General features: G+C 39.9%; 1 protein-coding gene across 2 annotated transcripts in view; it reads right to left on the reverse strand.

The window, feature by feature from the left end:
• The window catches only part of GLS (glutaminase), a 78299-nt gene that overhangs the window by 22482 nt on the left and 41425 nt on the right, over positions 1-14392 (reverse strand). The window contains exons 12-15 of one of the 2 annotated variants that reach the window (XM_063116248.1): positions 13903-14079; positions 12870-13001; positions 11801-11893; positions 9491-10534 (exon numbers count right to left, since the gene is read on the reverse strand). In XM_063116248.1, coding sequence (XP_062972318.1) covers positions 10388-10534; positions 11801-11893; positions 12870-13001; positions 13903-14079 — 549 coding nt within the window. In that variant the 3' untranslated portion in view covers positions 9491-10387. Of the gene's footprint in view, positions 1-9490; positions 10535-11800; positions 11894-12869; positions 13002-13902; positions 14080-14392 lie in introns of those variants that run through there. The other variant, XM_063116247.1, reaches the window with a different exon arrangement.

A 14392-nucleotide genomic window follows, 5' to 3' on the forward strand; every position in this document is an offset into this window, starting at 1 on the left:
AACATCGCAGCCATACTTTCTGAGCTGCAATCTCTGGAATAGTTGCAGCTCTGCCCGCACGGGAATCGCAACGTGGTGTCATACAGCTTTCCATCCAATCACAGATGTGTATCTGACAAGGGGATCACCGTTGTTTATACAAAGGAGAAACTAATTGTGTGAACCTCATGTCTCAGACAGAAATCCTATATATAATTACCTGGGAGAAAGCCCTACTGAACTCAATGGGGCTTACTTCCAAGTAGACATGCATAGGATTGCATTGGATGGCTGTCAAGAAAACCAAAAAGTTACATTCACACCAATCTGTTCTGTGTTTCTAGAATGCATACTACTTGCTATTTTCCTGTGGAATACCTATTAGACCGAACAGCATTATCATATGAATATGTTCAAGTTATCCCTTGATTAGATTAGAAAGTTTCTAAGCACACACACACACACATACACCTCTACTGTAAACCCCCTCCCCTGCCTGTCTGAGCAGAGTGCAACTATGTGACATTTCACACAGTTGTTTTGATGTACATAAGATGCATCAAAACTACAGATTGACACAGAAAGTATATTTTAAGAACTGAGGTCTCCAAGGCAATTCCTCTGACAACAAATGTATGTTGCTGGAATCATGAAAATCACTGCGGACGTGTAGCAGCTGTTTTCACAGAGGTAGGTCACACCAAGACATTATTTCTGCAAATGTATCCCAGCAAATAAGGAACATTACAACAGGCAAATGACAGGATCCAGAGAAGAGTGACTTCTCTGCTCATGCACTGGAGCTTTTAAGCTTCCCATTCAAGCAGCCCGCTGAACCCTTGGGCAGCCTCTTCCCAGGGCTGGGGGGGCCCTCCAGAACCCCCATAAGGTACAGGGGCCCATCATCAGAGGAAATACTTGCCCTGCCCTGGGCACAAGCCAAAGCAATTGGCACTTGTGTGATGTGTGAGGATCTCACCCATTATCACTACATGTAACTGGGATATGAGCCATCTTTGCTGGTGATGGCCAGGCAAGAAGCTCTAAATCAGTTATGAGTTGAGGATAGCCTGTCAACTCGTTCAAAGAAGCATCAACTCCTCCTTTTTAGCAAAGGTTGAGGGGCTCATGGAGTAATGCATGCGGAAAGACCTAGAAGAAAAGTGAGAGAAGCATCCTAGCAGCCCTTAGTACAGGTCAAAACAAGCACATGGGAAACCATAAGGCAAGAAGGAATCTTCATTACTATGTCATTTTCTAGCATGAGGTGGGCTTGGGACTTGATCGACAAGGAATAGTCACCTTGCTCAGTATATCATAGAATCATAGAGTTGGAAGGGGCCTACAAGGCCATCGAGTCCAACCCTTGCCCAATGCAGGAATCAATGTACATGGGGTTCCCAGGTAGTCACCCTTCCAGAAACTGACCAGGCCTAGACCCGCTTAGCTTCATCAAGGTTGCAGCATCCCATGCCATCACACCAGATAAGCTGGATAAAGCTGTATGATGGACAGTGGCAAAGGAAAATGGCCTAGACAACAAGCAATCACGTAAGCTCTCACCTCCAAAGCCTTCTACATACATGGCACACAAGGTTCAAATCTCTCTTTTTTACTATTAAATATAAACTATGAATCTCAAATGTAGCAAGGAGAGAGGGGGGAAAAACCATAATGAAAGTTTGTAAAGGTTACAAAATTAGATTGCAGGAGATAAAGACAAAGCTCCATGCACTGAAAGAGAAAAACAGGAGATCAGAAGAAGGCCCAAAGAACAATGGTTCTGTGAATTTGCAGTGAGCAACACATGTAAAGAGTTATTAAAACCTCCAGCAAGGATGAAAGAAGTGAAGTTTGAAATATCAAGGTAAGAGAACTTGCAGAAGAACCAGGGAAAGATAATGTAATATTTAGGAAATGGATTTAAGGACTTGCTACAGAAGACCGTGAGATGCCTTATGCAATTAATTCAGCTGAAACATAAAGAAGAAAATTAAGGAGAAGTTTTGTAAAGTTTAGAGTGTTAAAATAAAACAAACCATCATTAGCACAAAAAGTGGGGAGGGGGGGACACCACTGACATGTTTGAGCTTTTAGCAACATCCATCTAGAGGTACTCAAAAGGAGATTTTTCGCATAAAGAGCCTAAGACATTCCCACCTGCACTTCCTAGCTCAGGCAAACCAGTTTGTGGTTATACCCAGCTACAGAAACAATGGTTTGTGCAAACCATACTTTCTCTCCTGACCAGAACCAGAAACTATTTCAAAATGCAGTTTCCAATTTTACTTTATAGTTCGCACAATCGGTACCTTTGCCCTATTTTAATGGTTTGATCAACTGATGATTGTAAGGTGGGATCTGAGTGAAGGGTGGGGGAGAAGGTAATACACAAGCTTAAGGCCCAGCCTTGACAGCTAAACCATGCTTTCATGCTTGCATCTAAAGTACATCAAAGAGCACAAGCAATAAAGGTTGTCCAACAATTATTGCAAATTTTGAAAGGATTCATCATCTCATACAGTACCTAAAAACAAGAAAATAAAAGGTTATGTTTTGTGTGTTCTTTCTTTCTCTTCTCTCACTGTATTGGAAATTAGGAACAACAATTTCATTAATATTGAAATTTAGACCTGATATTTAAATGTTTTTCAGTAACTGTCAGAAGATTAAATAATCCAGTGAAACGTGAACATTCCCCCATTTATTAGACAAGGAAAGAGGAAATTATATTTTCTTTATAGGAAACAAAACTCACTGACTCTGAAATACAGACAAGTAGGAGTTGGCTCAAATTGGGTAAAGACTGTATTACTTGATAAAGGTTCAAATTACTACATAATGAAACAATATTTCACCATCCCATTTATTTCAAATAAAAATGGGGAAAAACATGATTAATATTTAAAGATATATAGATTTTGACCTGGGATAATATACTTTCAAAACTGAGTATTTGACATTAAATTCCAAAATATTATAAGCTAGAAGATGCTAAGTGTTGGAGATGTAATCAAGAACCAGGAGAATGTATTCATGCATAATTTATGGTAGTATAAAAGACGCAAAAAACATGATCATATTAGGCAAGCGATTACCTGGGTGCAAACTTCCAATGGATCTAGTAGTATCCCTACTGAATTATGTGAAATGTCTAATTGAACTATGAGGTTTTTTACAAATTTATTATTTGTTGCAAGAATCTGTATTGCCCCAAAACAGAAAAACAAAAGAACCTCTTTCAGTTGATTGTCTTAAAAATATGCCAAATAGCAGAATTATTTAAATTAGCAAACCTGATCAGAATGAGGAATGTATGTGAAGAGAATAATAGCTTCTCCAAAACATGGTTTTAATTCATTCAAGTATAGTAATCTTGTTCATTCATATTCATTACTTATCACCTCAGTGATATTTTGCTTGATCTGGATTTTGTTAAGTGAAAAGGGAAGAGCTTTGTCTCAGGTTACATGTAAGATGCCTGATTTTTGAACCAGTTGTCCAATTCACACAAGTATCCATGCAATTGATTTCTAATACTTAGAATAACGGTAAACATAACCTTAAGTTTGAAATTTTGTGTTTATTCAGGGATGAGGAGAAAATATTAATAAATCTATCTTTGGACTTCAGGGAGTCAAATACTGGTTATAGCTGGAAAATATTTCTACATAGATTTAAATTGCCAGTCAGAATGGATTAAAGAAGACTTGAAAAAATATACTCATGGTTCACTCAAGAATAAATTCAGTGTAAAGATGATGCCATGTAGGACTATGCGGAATATCTACTTTCTTTTTCTTCTCTGCTTGTTTGAACTGTATATCCAAGTTGATATAGCCATATTGATCTCAAAAGATCAGACAAAGCAAATGAGGCAATACTTTTTAAAGGATGAACTATTTTTTAAAAATACTTCGAAGCAATCTTTCGGAGTTCCACAAACCTTGTCTCCAGGGTGTTGAGACCAAAAATAAAAATAGATGTTGCATGGACAAGCTGAGGATTACTTAGCTTAATGTGCTGTAAATCTGTATGCAGTTAAGTAGTGCACTTGCATTTGAGATGATTTAAGGCTGCTTTGGACTAGTTTTTCCTGTTTGTGTCTTAGATACAATTTTGATGGTCTAATTTACCAAGCTTTTGGTCTAACAGGCTTACTCTTAAAGTAGGTAACAAGTGAACAGGGGAGACACCTGATAAACATCTTTATAGCCTGAAATACAGGTTTGTGGGTCAGACCTAGGACAAAGTTTTGCATGTCACAGGTGCTCTCATTTAAATGAACCGAGAAGCATGTTTGTGTGGGAGCAATGTGTAAACAACAAATCCATGGAGTTCTACACTTAGGGCCTTGGTAGACCTACCTGCAAATCTGTGCGGGAGGAGGGGCCAGCCCATGCTAAAAATAGCGCGGGCCGTCGCCCCTGTCTACACATAAGATGCGACAGGCTGCAGGAAGGACCTGTCGCATCCGCCATTTTTTTTTTAGTTTAAAGGGGCCATGTGCGCAGGAGCGCACCGAGAAAGGTAGGCTTAAAAAAAAAGGGTTCCCCGCTCCCCCTTGCCCCCGATTCCCCCCTCCGTGATCTCCGATTCCCCCGCCCGCCCACGATCTCCAATCCTCCACATCCCCCACGATCTCCAATTCCCCCCATCCCCCAGTTCCCCCCAATCCCCCGTCTCGTTTCCCCCCATCTCCCCGCCCTGCTCCGATGGCCGCAGCACACCTGTGGAGCGCTGCGCGCCATCCACCACTTTTCCCAGCTACTCGCGAGTAAATGTGGTAGCTGGGAAAAGCGGCGGACCAGGCTACACGCCCGTGGTCTCAGGCTCAGCCCGAGACCACGGGAAATACCGGGCGAGAAGCAGTGCCAGTTATCCCGGGCCAAGGGAGGGTTACCCCTGCCTGAGCTCGGGATCCCCTGTGCGTCATCTGGACGCACAGGGGCCAGCCCGGGGCTTGTACCAGGCTACCCCGTCGTCTAGCAAGGCCCTGGGTCTCGGTGGTGCCAATTCACTTGGTCATATCTTTGTTCTTTATATATATCTAGCACACAATCAGTAATAGGTACAGTTTTGTTTACTCAGCAAGTTTGTTTTCATTTTTGATCACCAAATATAACCCAAATAAAGAAATACTTCAAACAACTGTAAATTCCTCAGTAGAGATCTTTTGAGAGTCATGTAGCACAGTACAGAAACAGATATTAAATATGTTTTCCCCTATTAACTTTGGATCCCTGATAGAAGTAGGATGCTATTAGTTAACCCCCTGGACAACGAACCTGCATATCAGGAAAAGACAGTTTTAGATGTATAACATTTGGAAAATATTTTGCAAAGTACCTGCTCATTTTGAAGTTTAAAACTGAAGCTAAGCCAACACTTAAATTTCCCAAACTGTTATTTATTAAAATAAACTCATAGTACATATAACCAAACATGTTTAGTATCATGTTTACTCACAGCACAATCCTGTACATGTCTACTCAGAAGTAAGTCCCATAGAATTCAGTGGGGATTACTACCAGGTAAATGGGTATAAGATTGTAGTCTCAATGACATGCATGTATCATTCTTTCTCCCCCCCGCTTTTTTTACAAGAGATTTGTATGTTATTTTTTCCTCCCATCATTTCCTTTTTCAAATATTCAATTCCATATATTTTATACAAGACCCTTGGCTTTCCACAATGGCCTTAGATATTAAGTAAATTCTAGAGATGCAACAAAGAGTACAACATGACATCCAAACGAAGTTAGTCATGCATCAAAGGAGCTTAAGTCTTACATCCCTCTGAAATGAGTGGCTCCAGTTAGTTGCAACTGACTCTCTTGATTGGGGCCTAACGTCATGATCCAAAGAGATGTATCTGCACGCACACAAACACACACAGGCAGACAAGTTTTTAAAAAACACAGAAGCTCACAGTTCCCAACTGCAAATTTGGGAATTGCTTTGAAAAAAAAAGTAAGGAGAACTTCCATCCATGTGATTATTTCTTACCTTGGGCTATGACTCTTAGAAGCATATAGATTCTAGAAGTCATAGACCAAGGTATTTGTCTAATTAGGTTTATAGTTAATAGCAATATATATGCTTGGATTCAAAGTCCCCACCAATTTCTGTCGATAACCCTTCCTCCCCATCCCATGCTACATTGTACACCATGCAAAAGATTCCTCAAACCCTCAGGAGTGCCTTTTCAGGTAGCATATTGAGCTGCAGCAGGAACGAGGCAGGAAAGCCAAAGCGAAAGTAGAGCAAGCCAATGTGTTCCCAAAATTACCACACCAAGTTTGATGTGGCTGTATAGGAAAACTGAAGCACTGGAAAAAGTAGCAAAGAACATGAATAAAATAAATTCACTTATATAGGAAAGTTAAATTTATAATTCAAGATGCAACTAAAAAACAGCAGTTAAGCTTATACTGAAATCAAATATTTCAAATTTGTGCAGAAAACCATTTTGATTTAAATCATATGTCATTATGGGTTGTGCTTTTCATTCCTAGCTTCAAATCATGGCTCCAATTTCATGTGAAAAAGAATAAAAAAAATACAAAAAGATCAGCTTAAAATAAAATTTATTATAGTACAAGAATATATGAGCTAAAGATACATAAATAACATACAGTGCAAATGAAAAATGGAACATATGACAAATCACTTAAACTGAGGGGAAAATACAACACATGCTAAAACAAAGTTTTGAAGCTTTTACATTTCCAATGATGCCAAGAATGAAAAAAGAAAAAAAAATACGACAAGTAAAATGCTTGAATATCAAGAACTGGTATTGCCAAGAACACAAATATATACTAAGCTTTATTAAGAATATGTAGGCAAAAACATTTAAGAATATTCTGTCAGCTTTTAATACCATATTCGTGGTCTTGCTTATATGGCAGATTCTCACTGGAATGAAGACATCATGGCTATTAAGCTTAGGTTCGCATCCTATTTCTTAAGGTCATATATATATATATATGGCATTTTCACATGAGGTTTAAATGACAGATTGCTTCATCTAGTTTTTAATGTGAATGCAAACCCTCGTTGGTCAGAATGGTCATTCACATTACAAATGCCTTTCTTCAGCACAGATGCTCAACAGAAATAGTGCAAGACGACTATTAAGTCAAAGATTATTAAGCATCATGTATGAATATTGTTAGCTTTGGATTATCTAGGATGTCCAATATGTCCCAGGCATTATGTTAGTAAAGGGAAGTGTTTCATCTGTTATATATCTGAACAGACTGAAGTGAGTCACAGGAGACCTGCTAAAGGCAGCGAACCAAGGATACCAAAGACAGCAAATGCTTCAGAGATGCACATCTTGCAGTTAACAACTGAAACCAACTTCCCCTGCTGGGTCTGGAGGAGAGCCTCATTTTCATCCCAGTCTATATTTCAATCAAACTGAATGCCACACCCATTAATGGTTTCATGGTCTTCCATAAATCTTGTGTAGGCTCACCTTTCTCAAAGTGTGAGGCAGATGACCCTAAGGAAACCTGGGAAGAGAAATATGCAGAACGGGGGAGTGCACAAGCTGACAAGACCAAGATGCACTCCCCAGGGAGAATTCATAAGGAGGTCAGAATTGTTATTTTTATTATCTTGTATTTCTACCTTGCCACTGGATAAATAAATAAAAAACCACCACCAGATAAAATCAGATGTAGGTTGCCAGCAATTAAATTAATAAAAAGCTTTACAGATTTTTTTAAAAGTCTGCAGGTTCTGCTTAAAGGCCACAAGAGAAGGGGCAAAGCCGATATATTGAAAAGCGAATTCCACCAGTAAGGGGCCATTAACTGAAAAGGCCCCGGGATCTTTGGTACCCACCAACCTGATTATTGGCAGGTCAGAAAAAGCAAGGCTTTAGTGGCAGATCTTAGGGCCCAGAAAGATCATATGGGTGTAGGCAGTCATTCAAATAACCTGATCCCAAACCATTCAGGGCTTTAAATGTTAGTACTAGCATTAAAAAATAAACCCAGAAGCAAAAATATAGCCAATGAAATGAAGGCAAAACGGTCTAGCCCTCATAAGCATTCTGATGGCTGAATTTGCAGCAGCTGAAGTTTCTAGACTGTCTTTGAAAGAAGCCCTCCCAATCTGCTTCTGCGCAGGTTTGGTGCAAGCCAGTGGCAAACTAAGGCCTACTACTGTTCATCTTTCCCCAGGAAAAATCCTAGAACTGAAAATATTGTCTACCAGTATTTAGTGAGTCCAACTAAATGATTATCAGTCATATACCTACCAGTTCAACTACATAATTATCCAGATCCTCCCAATATAGAAGACTTTATGAGAATCACATTTCTGTCATACAACTGATTGATTTATGGTTCAGCAGTTCCTAGGATATAATTCTGTGTGGGCCTGTTGCTTCCTGTGTTGCTTTTCTCCTCAAAGGCTTTAAAAGGACATCCCAGGCTAGTATGCTCCGTATTTTTCCTTTTGTTTAAATAAACCACCACCACCACCAATGAAGTCTATGTTTAGCTGAGACACTGTTCAGACAGTATTTTCATTTCTAGGATTCTTCCTAGGGATAGAGGAATAGTAGGCCTTTGGCTTGCCACACCCTCCCCCACCTCTGTACAGAGGTAGACTAAACCGGGGACAATCAGTCACTAATCCCCCAGCTGCATTGACCAGAGAAGCAATAAAACATGCTGAACTTGCAAACAAGCTTTCAATTAGAATTTAAAAGGACATTTGCTGAATGAAACTTTCTTACAAGTAAATATTATAAAAGACTGATGGCCGTGAGGGGGGGGTGGTCCTGCTAATTACATAGGAATACAGGATGCAGCCTTATGCAGAGATCAGATCATTGGCTCAATCAGCTCAGTATTACCAAGGGTGCAGAACTGTTTTGTGGTGGGGGCCAGGTTACCCTCACTTGGCCCGCCCCGTATCAGATGACATTAGGGGACGTGGCCCCAGTTCCTGATGTAACCTGCTTTTTTCTTTTTTTTAATTACTACTCAAAGGAGGCATGGTACTGTGCCTCCTCACACCAAATTGAGAACTGATATTCCACACAGAATTTAACCCCATTTCTAGTTAATTGCAGAAAAGCCAAGCCTCAACAACACTAAAGGACTCTAGTGTGGAAGCAACTGGGTCATTTGCACATCACAATAAGCCAGGGTTGCAGCAAGGGAACCCTGGCTATCAGGATTGAGCAGTGGGCTGGTGCACACTGCCCAATCACTGCCACTTGGCTTCTCTTGCAATCAGGAGTGCTAAACAAACCATGGGCAAAGCATGGCTTATGGCTTTGGCTTGTTTGAGAAGAGACAAGTCAGAGTTCCTGAGTCAGACATCATACAAACCATGGATGCCAGGTCTGTGATTTCTTTAGCTGTTCCTGCTTGCAGGAAAAGCCAAAGCATACAAGCACACTGCTCATCAATGATAAGCCAGGATTCTCCAGAAGCCTAGCTGTGTCCAAATGCAGCCAGTGTGTTACACCATCACTGTGTGTTACACCATCACTGCTACTTTTTCTTTTCTTTTTTTGCAATGTTCCTAACTTCACACCTCTCACTCTTATGGTATGTTTCTGGTAGAATCTAGAATATATATCTGAATCTCAGTGCCTAAACAATTGTCACAGCCAATGTTTCAGAAGCTGAAGGCTCAATACAAGCTCTTTTCTAATATACTGATTTTAGAAGGTTTACATGGGCTTACTAACAAACTTTTCTACACTGTGGTATATTAATATTTTAAGTGAATTTAAGCTAGGCTTCTACATACTAGTATGTAATTGTTTATACAAAACTACTGTCAGCTTGATTTATTTTCAGCCTTGCCCATGTAGCATAAGTTGAATGACTAACTTTACATACACCTGCTTGTACTAAAAGCAACAGAACTTGCTTCCACCAAGTGATTAGGATCAAGATACTAAAGTGATCATGGAAAAAACAAATTTGAATAATGCAATAAACTGCTAAAACCCCAGTCTTGATAACAGTAAGAAATACCCAGTTATAAAAATATATGATTTGAGAATTAAAAATTTCCTACATTTATTCTCATTTTTCCTTATTTATAGTTATGCTATTTGTATTTTGCTGCGTTGCAGCATTTTTATATTTTTTCACAACCTCTACAAATTCCTTTTGAATTAATTCCTTACGCACAATACTATAAGTTTAGACAACATACATTTTCAGGTTTTGTTTCCATTTGCTTTCTGGAAAACCAATTAAAGCAATTTGTATAAAAGTAGATACTAATTTTTGGTATCATGAGCAATATTTACAAAACATTGAAAACAAAAGAACAAAACTAAAATTTGGGAACTGTGCAATCTAGAGAAACTGGGACGTGTTTAAAGATGAAAACAAACTCTCTGAAACTAGAGCCCGCTCCTTTAGTTTTGCTCTCCCCGACCTTCCATTCTATACACTACAGTAGTGGAGATGTCCTCATTTGACTCGGGTGACACTTTTTTCCACACAGTCTCTTTTAATGCAAGTTCGTGCTGAAGACTCTCATAGTCCAATGGTCCAAAGGAATGCTAGTTGTTCAAGCAACATACGTTATTTATTAGATTACCGGTGAAGAGAAACATTCTAGCATTACTGACATTTAACAATTAGCATTTTCAGGTTGTCACTTATCACCATCCACCACCTCTTCATGTTGCTATTTAACACTCTATTCAGATTGGAGACACAGTAAGGGGATTTGAGGAATTTTGAAAGAGGACCACTCCTCAAACCACTTCATTCACAATAGGATATATTAGGTCACAATAGCAGCTTTCACACCATACTAGGGTTCCTGAGGCTCGCTTTCTACTTCCGTTATTATCTCCCAAACCCAGGCTTTCACACCGTAGTTCACTATAGGAAATGTGATGAGGCCCAGCCTTCCACCTAACCTTGGAGCTCCAGATGGACAGGGACGGTCTTTACAACTGCATGGCAATTCTTCACAACTCACCAACTTTAAGGTTGGGAGGAAGAGCTGGGGTTGTTTGGTTTCCATATTGCTAAGGCACGTGGCACACTTTGACTATACTGGGCCAAACCAGAAAGCACCAGTCCGAATTTGGAACTGGAGAGAGAGCTCCAAAGATGGAACTGCAAAGGAGAACTAGGAATTGTCCCTAACCTTGCACACAAGGTTGGTGACAAGGAGAAGAACAGGGTCTTGGCAAACTGAGGTCAGCCAAAATGTGTAGACTCCTGCCCAGAGTACCCTCCAAGATATAAGAGAAACTATATTCACGAGAGGAAGAGGACCAAAATGCTTGGGTATCTATACAGAACTCTGAATCCCGGCTAGTAAATTTAAGAGATAGGCTAACTGGGAAGCCTGTATCCCAAAAATTAATGTAGCCAAAATGATCAGAGACTGCAGGAGTCAGTTTACCACTATTATAATGACCACCAGGAACAGTATTGGGGCTCTTTTTCTTTACCAGTTTCTGGACCAAACTTGTTACCAAAAACAATTGGTAATTTGCACTATATATCCATAAGGAGTTGTTGTTTTTATTCCAAGTTCTCCAATTACCTAGTGATTTCCCCCCCACATCACATCTATGAAGCAACACGTTATGATACAAGGAGACTGGAACACAGGTTGCTGAATATGCAAATACATGTTCAGCATGTGGCTTTAAGTTCTAGTTATGAGACATTTGGCATAAATTGTATTTGAACATTCAGAAGTTGAAGTATTGATGCAATACATGTCATTGAGCAATCTTATATGGAAAGTAAGAAACCGTATATACACATTACACACAAATTATCATAAAATACCTTCAACTTACCCGCTGATCACCACCTTCCCTGCGAGGATCAAGCTTCTTTGCAAAGTGCCTCAAATTATCATAATTATGGAAATTGCACAAAGAAACCAGTTCCTGCAATGGTCAGAACATAACGTTGTTTTAAATACCTACGTATATAAACACATCTCAACAACTACATATTCTCATCTCTAGCAGCCTTCCCCAACTTGCTGCCCTTAAGACATTTTGGACTATAACTCCCATCATCCCTGACCATTGGCTATGCTGGCTGGGGCTGATAGGAGTTGAAGTCCAAAACATCTGGAGAGTACCAGGTTAAGGAACGCTGATCTACAGTCTGGCATTACCTAATAACACATAGCTAACTTCAGAACCCATTTGAAAAGCCCCAATGTTAAATCTGAATTTTGGAAGAAAATTCTAAAATTGGATTGAAATATACAGATTCATAAGAGAATTTAAAAAATGCACATTTTTGGCAACTAAAGCAACCAACAGTACTTGTAAGGCGGAGCTGAAAATAGATGTGTGCGCTCTGTGAACACTTTCCCCACCTATAAAATGCATCCCCATCTCTTTGCAGTGCTGACTGGCTGCAGCTACAGCACCATTTTTGTTTAATAGTCAGCCTTCTTCCTAGTGACATCATGATAGAAAATTGTCAATTTGCTTTCTAGCAACACAATTAGGGAAGCAGCCAATTTTTTTAAATGGCATCGAAGTTGCAGCCAATTGGGGCAAGTGAACAGCTGTGTGCCTGCCAGCACAAGAGAGATGAGCAAGCTTCTTGAGGCCCTGAACACTGCCTTTTCCACTGAAAATGTTCTCCTATTATCTGTCTCAGCCCTAATAATGGAAGTTTAAGAGCAATTGCTCATCTGTACAACTGCAAATATTTTTTTTCAAATCACTTTTTCCAATTACCGTCAAAACTGTAATTTTGAAATTCAAGTTCAACGTTCTCCACCAACTGTTGAGATTAGCAACTGAGTAGGGTGTACAAGCAGGATGACTATGGCAATTCTGACGCAGACCAGTAAGTAGAAGTTCAAAAAAAGAAAATATTGAAGAGAAGAGCCGTGCTTACATGACAGAAGTGTATCCCCTTAACGCTATTGCCCATCTTGTCAAGAGGTGGAGACCAGCACATCATGCCCATAACATTTGGAACAACCAGGAGAATGCCACCAGCAACTCCGGATTTTGCAGGAAGACCAACCTATATTAAATGGAAAAAACAAGAATGTTCCAGTTTAAATACTGGTATACAGTAGATCTCTACAACAGCAGCAGTCCTACTCTCAAGGAGGCAGGACTCCTGTTGCTATGTCAGCACTAATGCAGTGCCAGATTTTTACACCACCTTGGCTGCTGATGTTAAGAAATAAGCTATGAAATGAGCTGACAACAATCTGTCCTCACACAAGTCCTAACTGTGTCTTCCTAATGTGCCCTTACACACAAAATTAAGACCAAGATGGGTGAAACATCATTTAGGTTTTCAGCAATGACAGAACAAGTAAGTCCTTTAGAAAAAGGGGCGAGATTAACAACTGTCCATCTGTGGATGCTCACATACTTATTACTAGTATAAGGAGAAAAATCACATCAGTAAGGACTGAAGGCATGACAATACAAAAGGGAAGTTAATGCTCTCTCTTAGAGACTCAATTCCAAAGGCCTGTGAGCAGCAGCTGAACCCAAAGCAACTGTCTGCTGCATCAATTGCTCCACTATTTGAGAAGCACTGTCATAGAAGGCTCTCTTGAGGCACAGGCGTTGGTGATTATACATTACACTCTTGTACAAGGATCCACCCATCCCAAATGGGTAAATACACACCCCATGTACTATTTAGTTGGTACCGTTACAGAACTTGGGGTTCTCCTGGTTTGTCATTAGAGGTTCAACTGGCTTCTGTGACGCAGTAGTGATCGCTACTTTTTAGGTTAATAAAAAAACAGAACAACTAGCATCTGCTGCTCTACAAAGTGAATATCAGCATTTAGCCTTGAATATTTCCTTGTAAGAACCTACAGATAAATACAATAAAATCAACTGACTGAATATTTCTTGTAAGAGACCTCTTTATCACATGCTAGTTTGAGAAAGGTACTTACGTGGAAGGCAAACTGTCCTGAAAAGTCATACATGCCACAGGAATGCATTAAACTTAGTGTGTTCCGTACTGCTTCAGGACTCAGTACCCTCTCACCAGTGATTGGGCAAAAACCTCCATTAGCCAATGTTGCTGCCATTACACTAGCAGATTCACAAGTCACTTCTATGGAGCACAGCTTAAGAGGGAGAAAGGTGGGAAGACAGAGAGAGAGGGAGAACATTTACAAACTATTACACACTAGTCGCATATTGTTTAAGTCAGCCTCCCCCAACCCTGGTGCCTTCCAGATATTTTGGTCTCCCACCAGCCCCAGCCTGCATGGATAATGGTCAGGAACACTGGGAGTTGTGAAGGGCACCAGTTTGGAGAAAACTGGTATATGTAAATAAAAGGACTGCCTTGTAAAAACTAGTTCCAACTACAGACTAGTGTAGCACCCTTGTGAACAATGTTAGCTGTCAGCTGTCAGCAGATATGGGAAGGAAGCC

This window comes from Elgaria multicarinata, chromosome 2 (assembly GCF_023053635.1).
Source record: "Elgaria multicarinata webbii isolate HBS135686 ecotype San Diego chromosome 2, rElgMul1.1.pri, whole genome shotgun sequence".
In the NCBI taxonomy this organism is placed as follows: domain Eukaryota; kingdom Metazoa; phylum Chordata; class Lepidosauria; order Squamata; family Anguidae; genus Elgaria; species Elgaria multicarinata.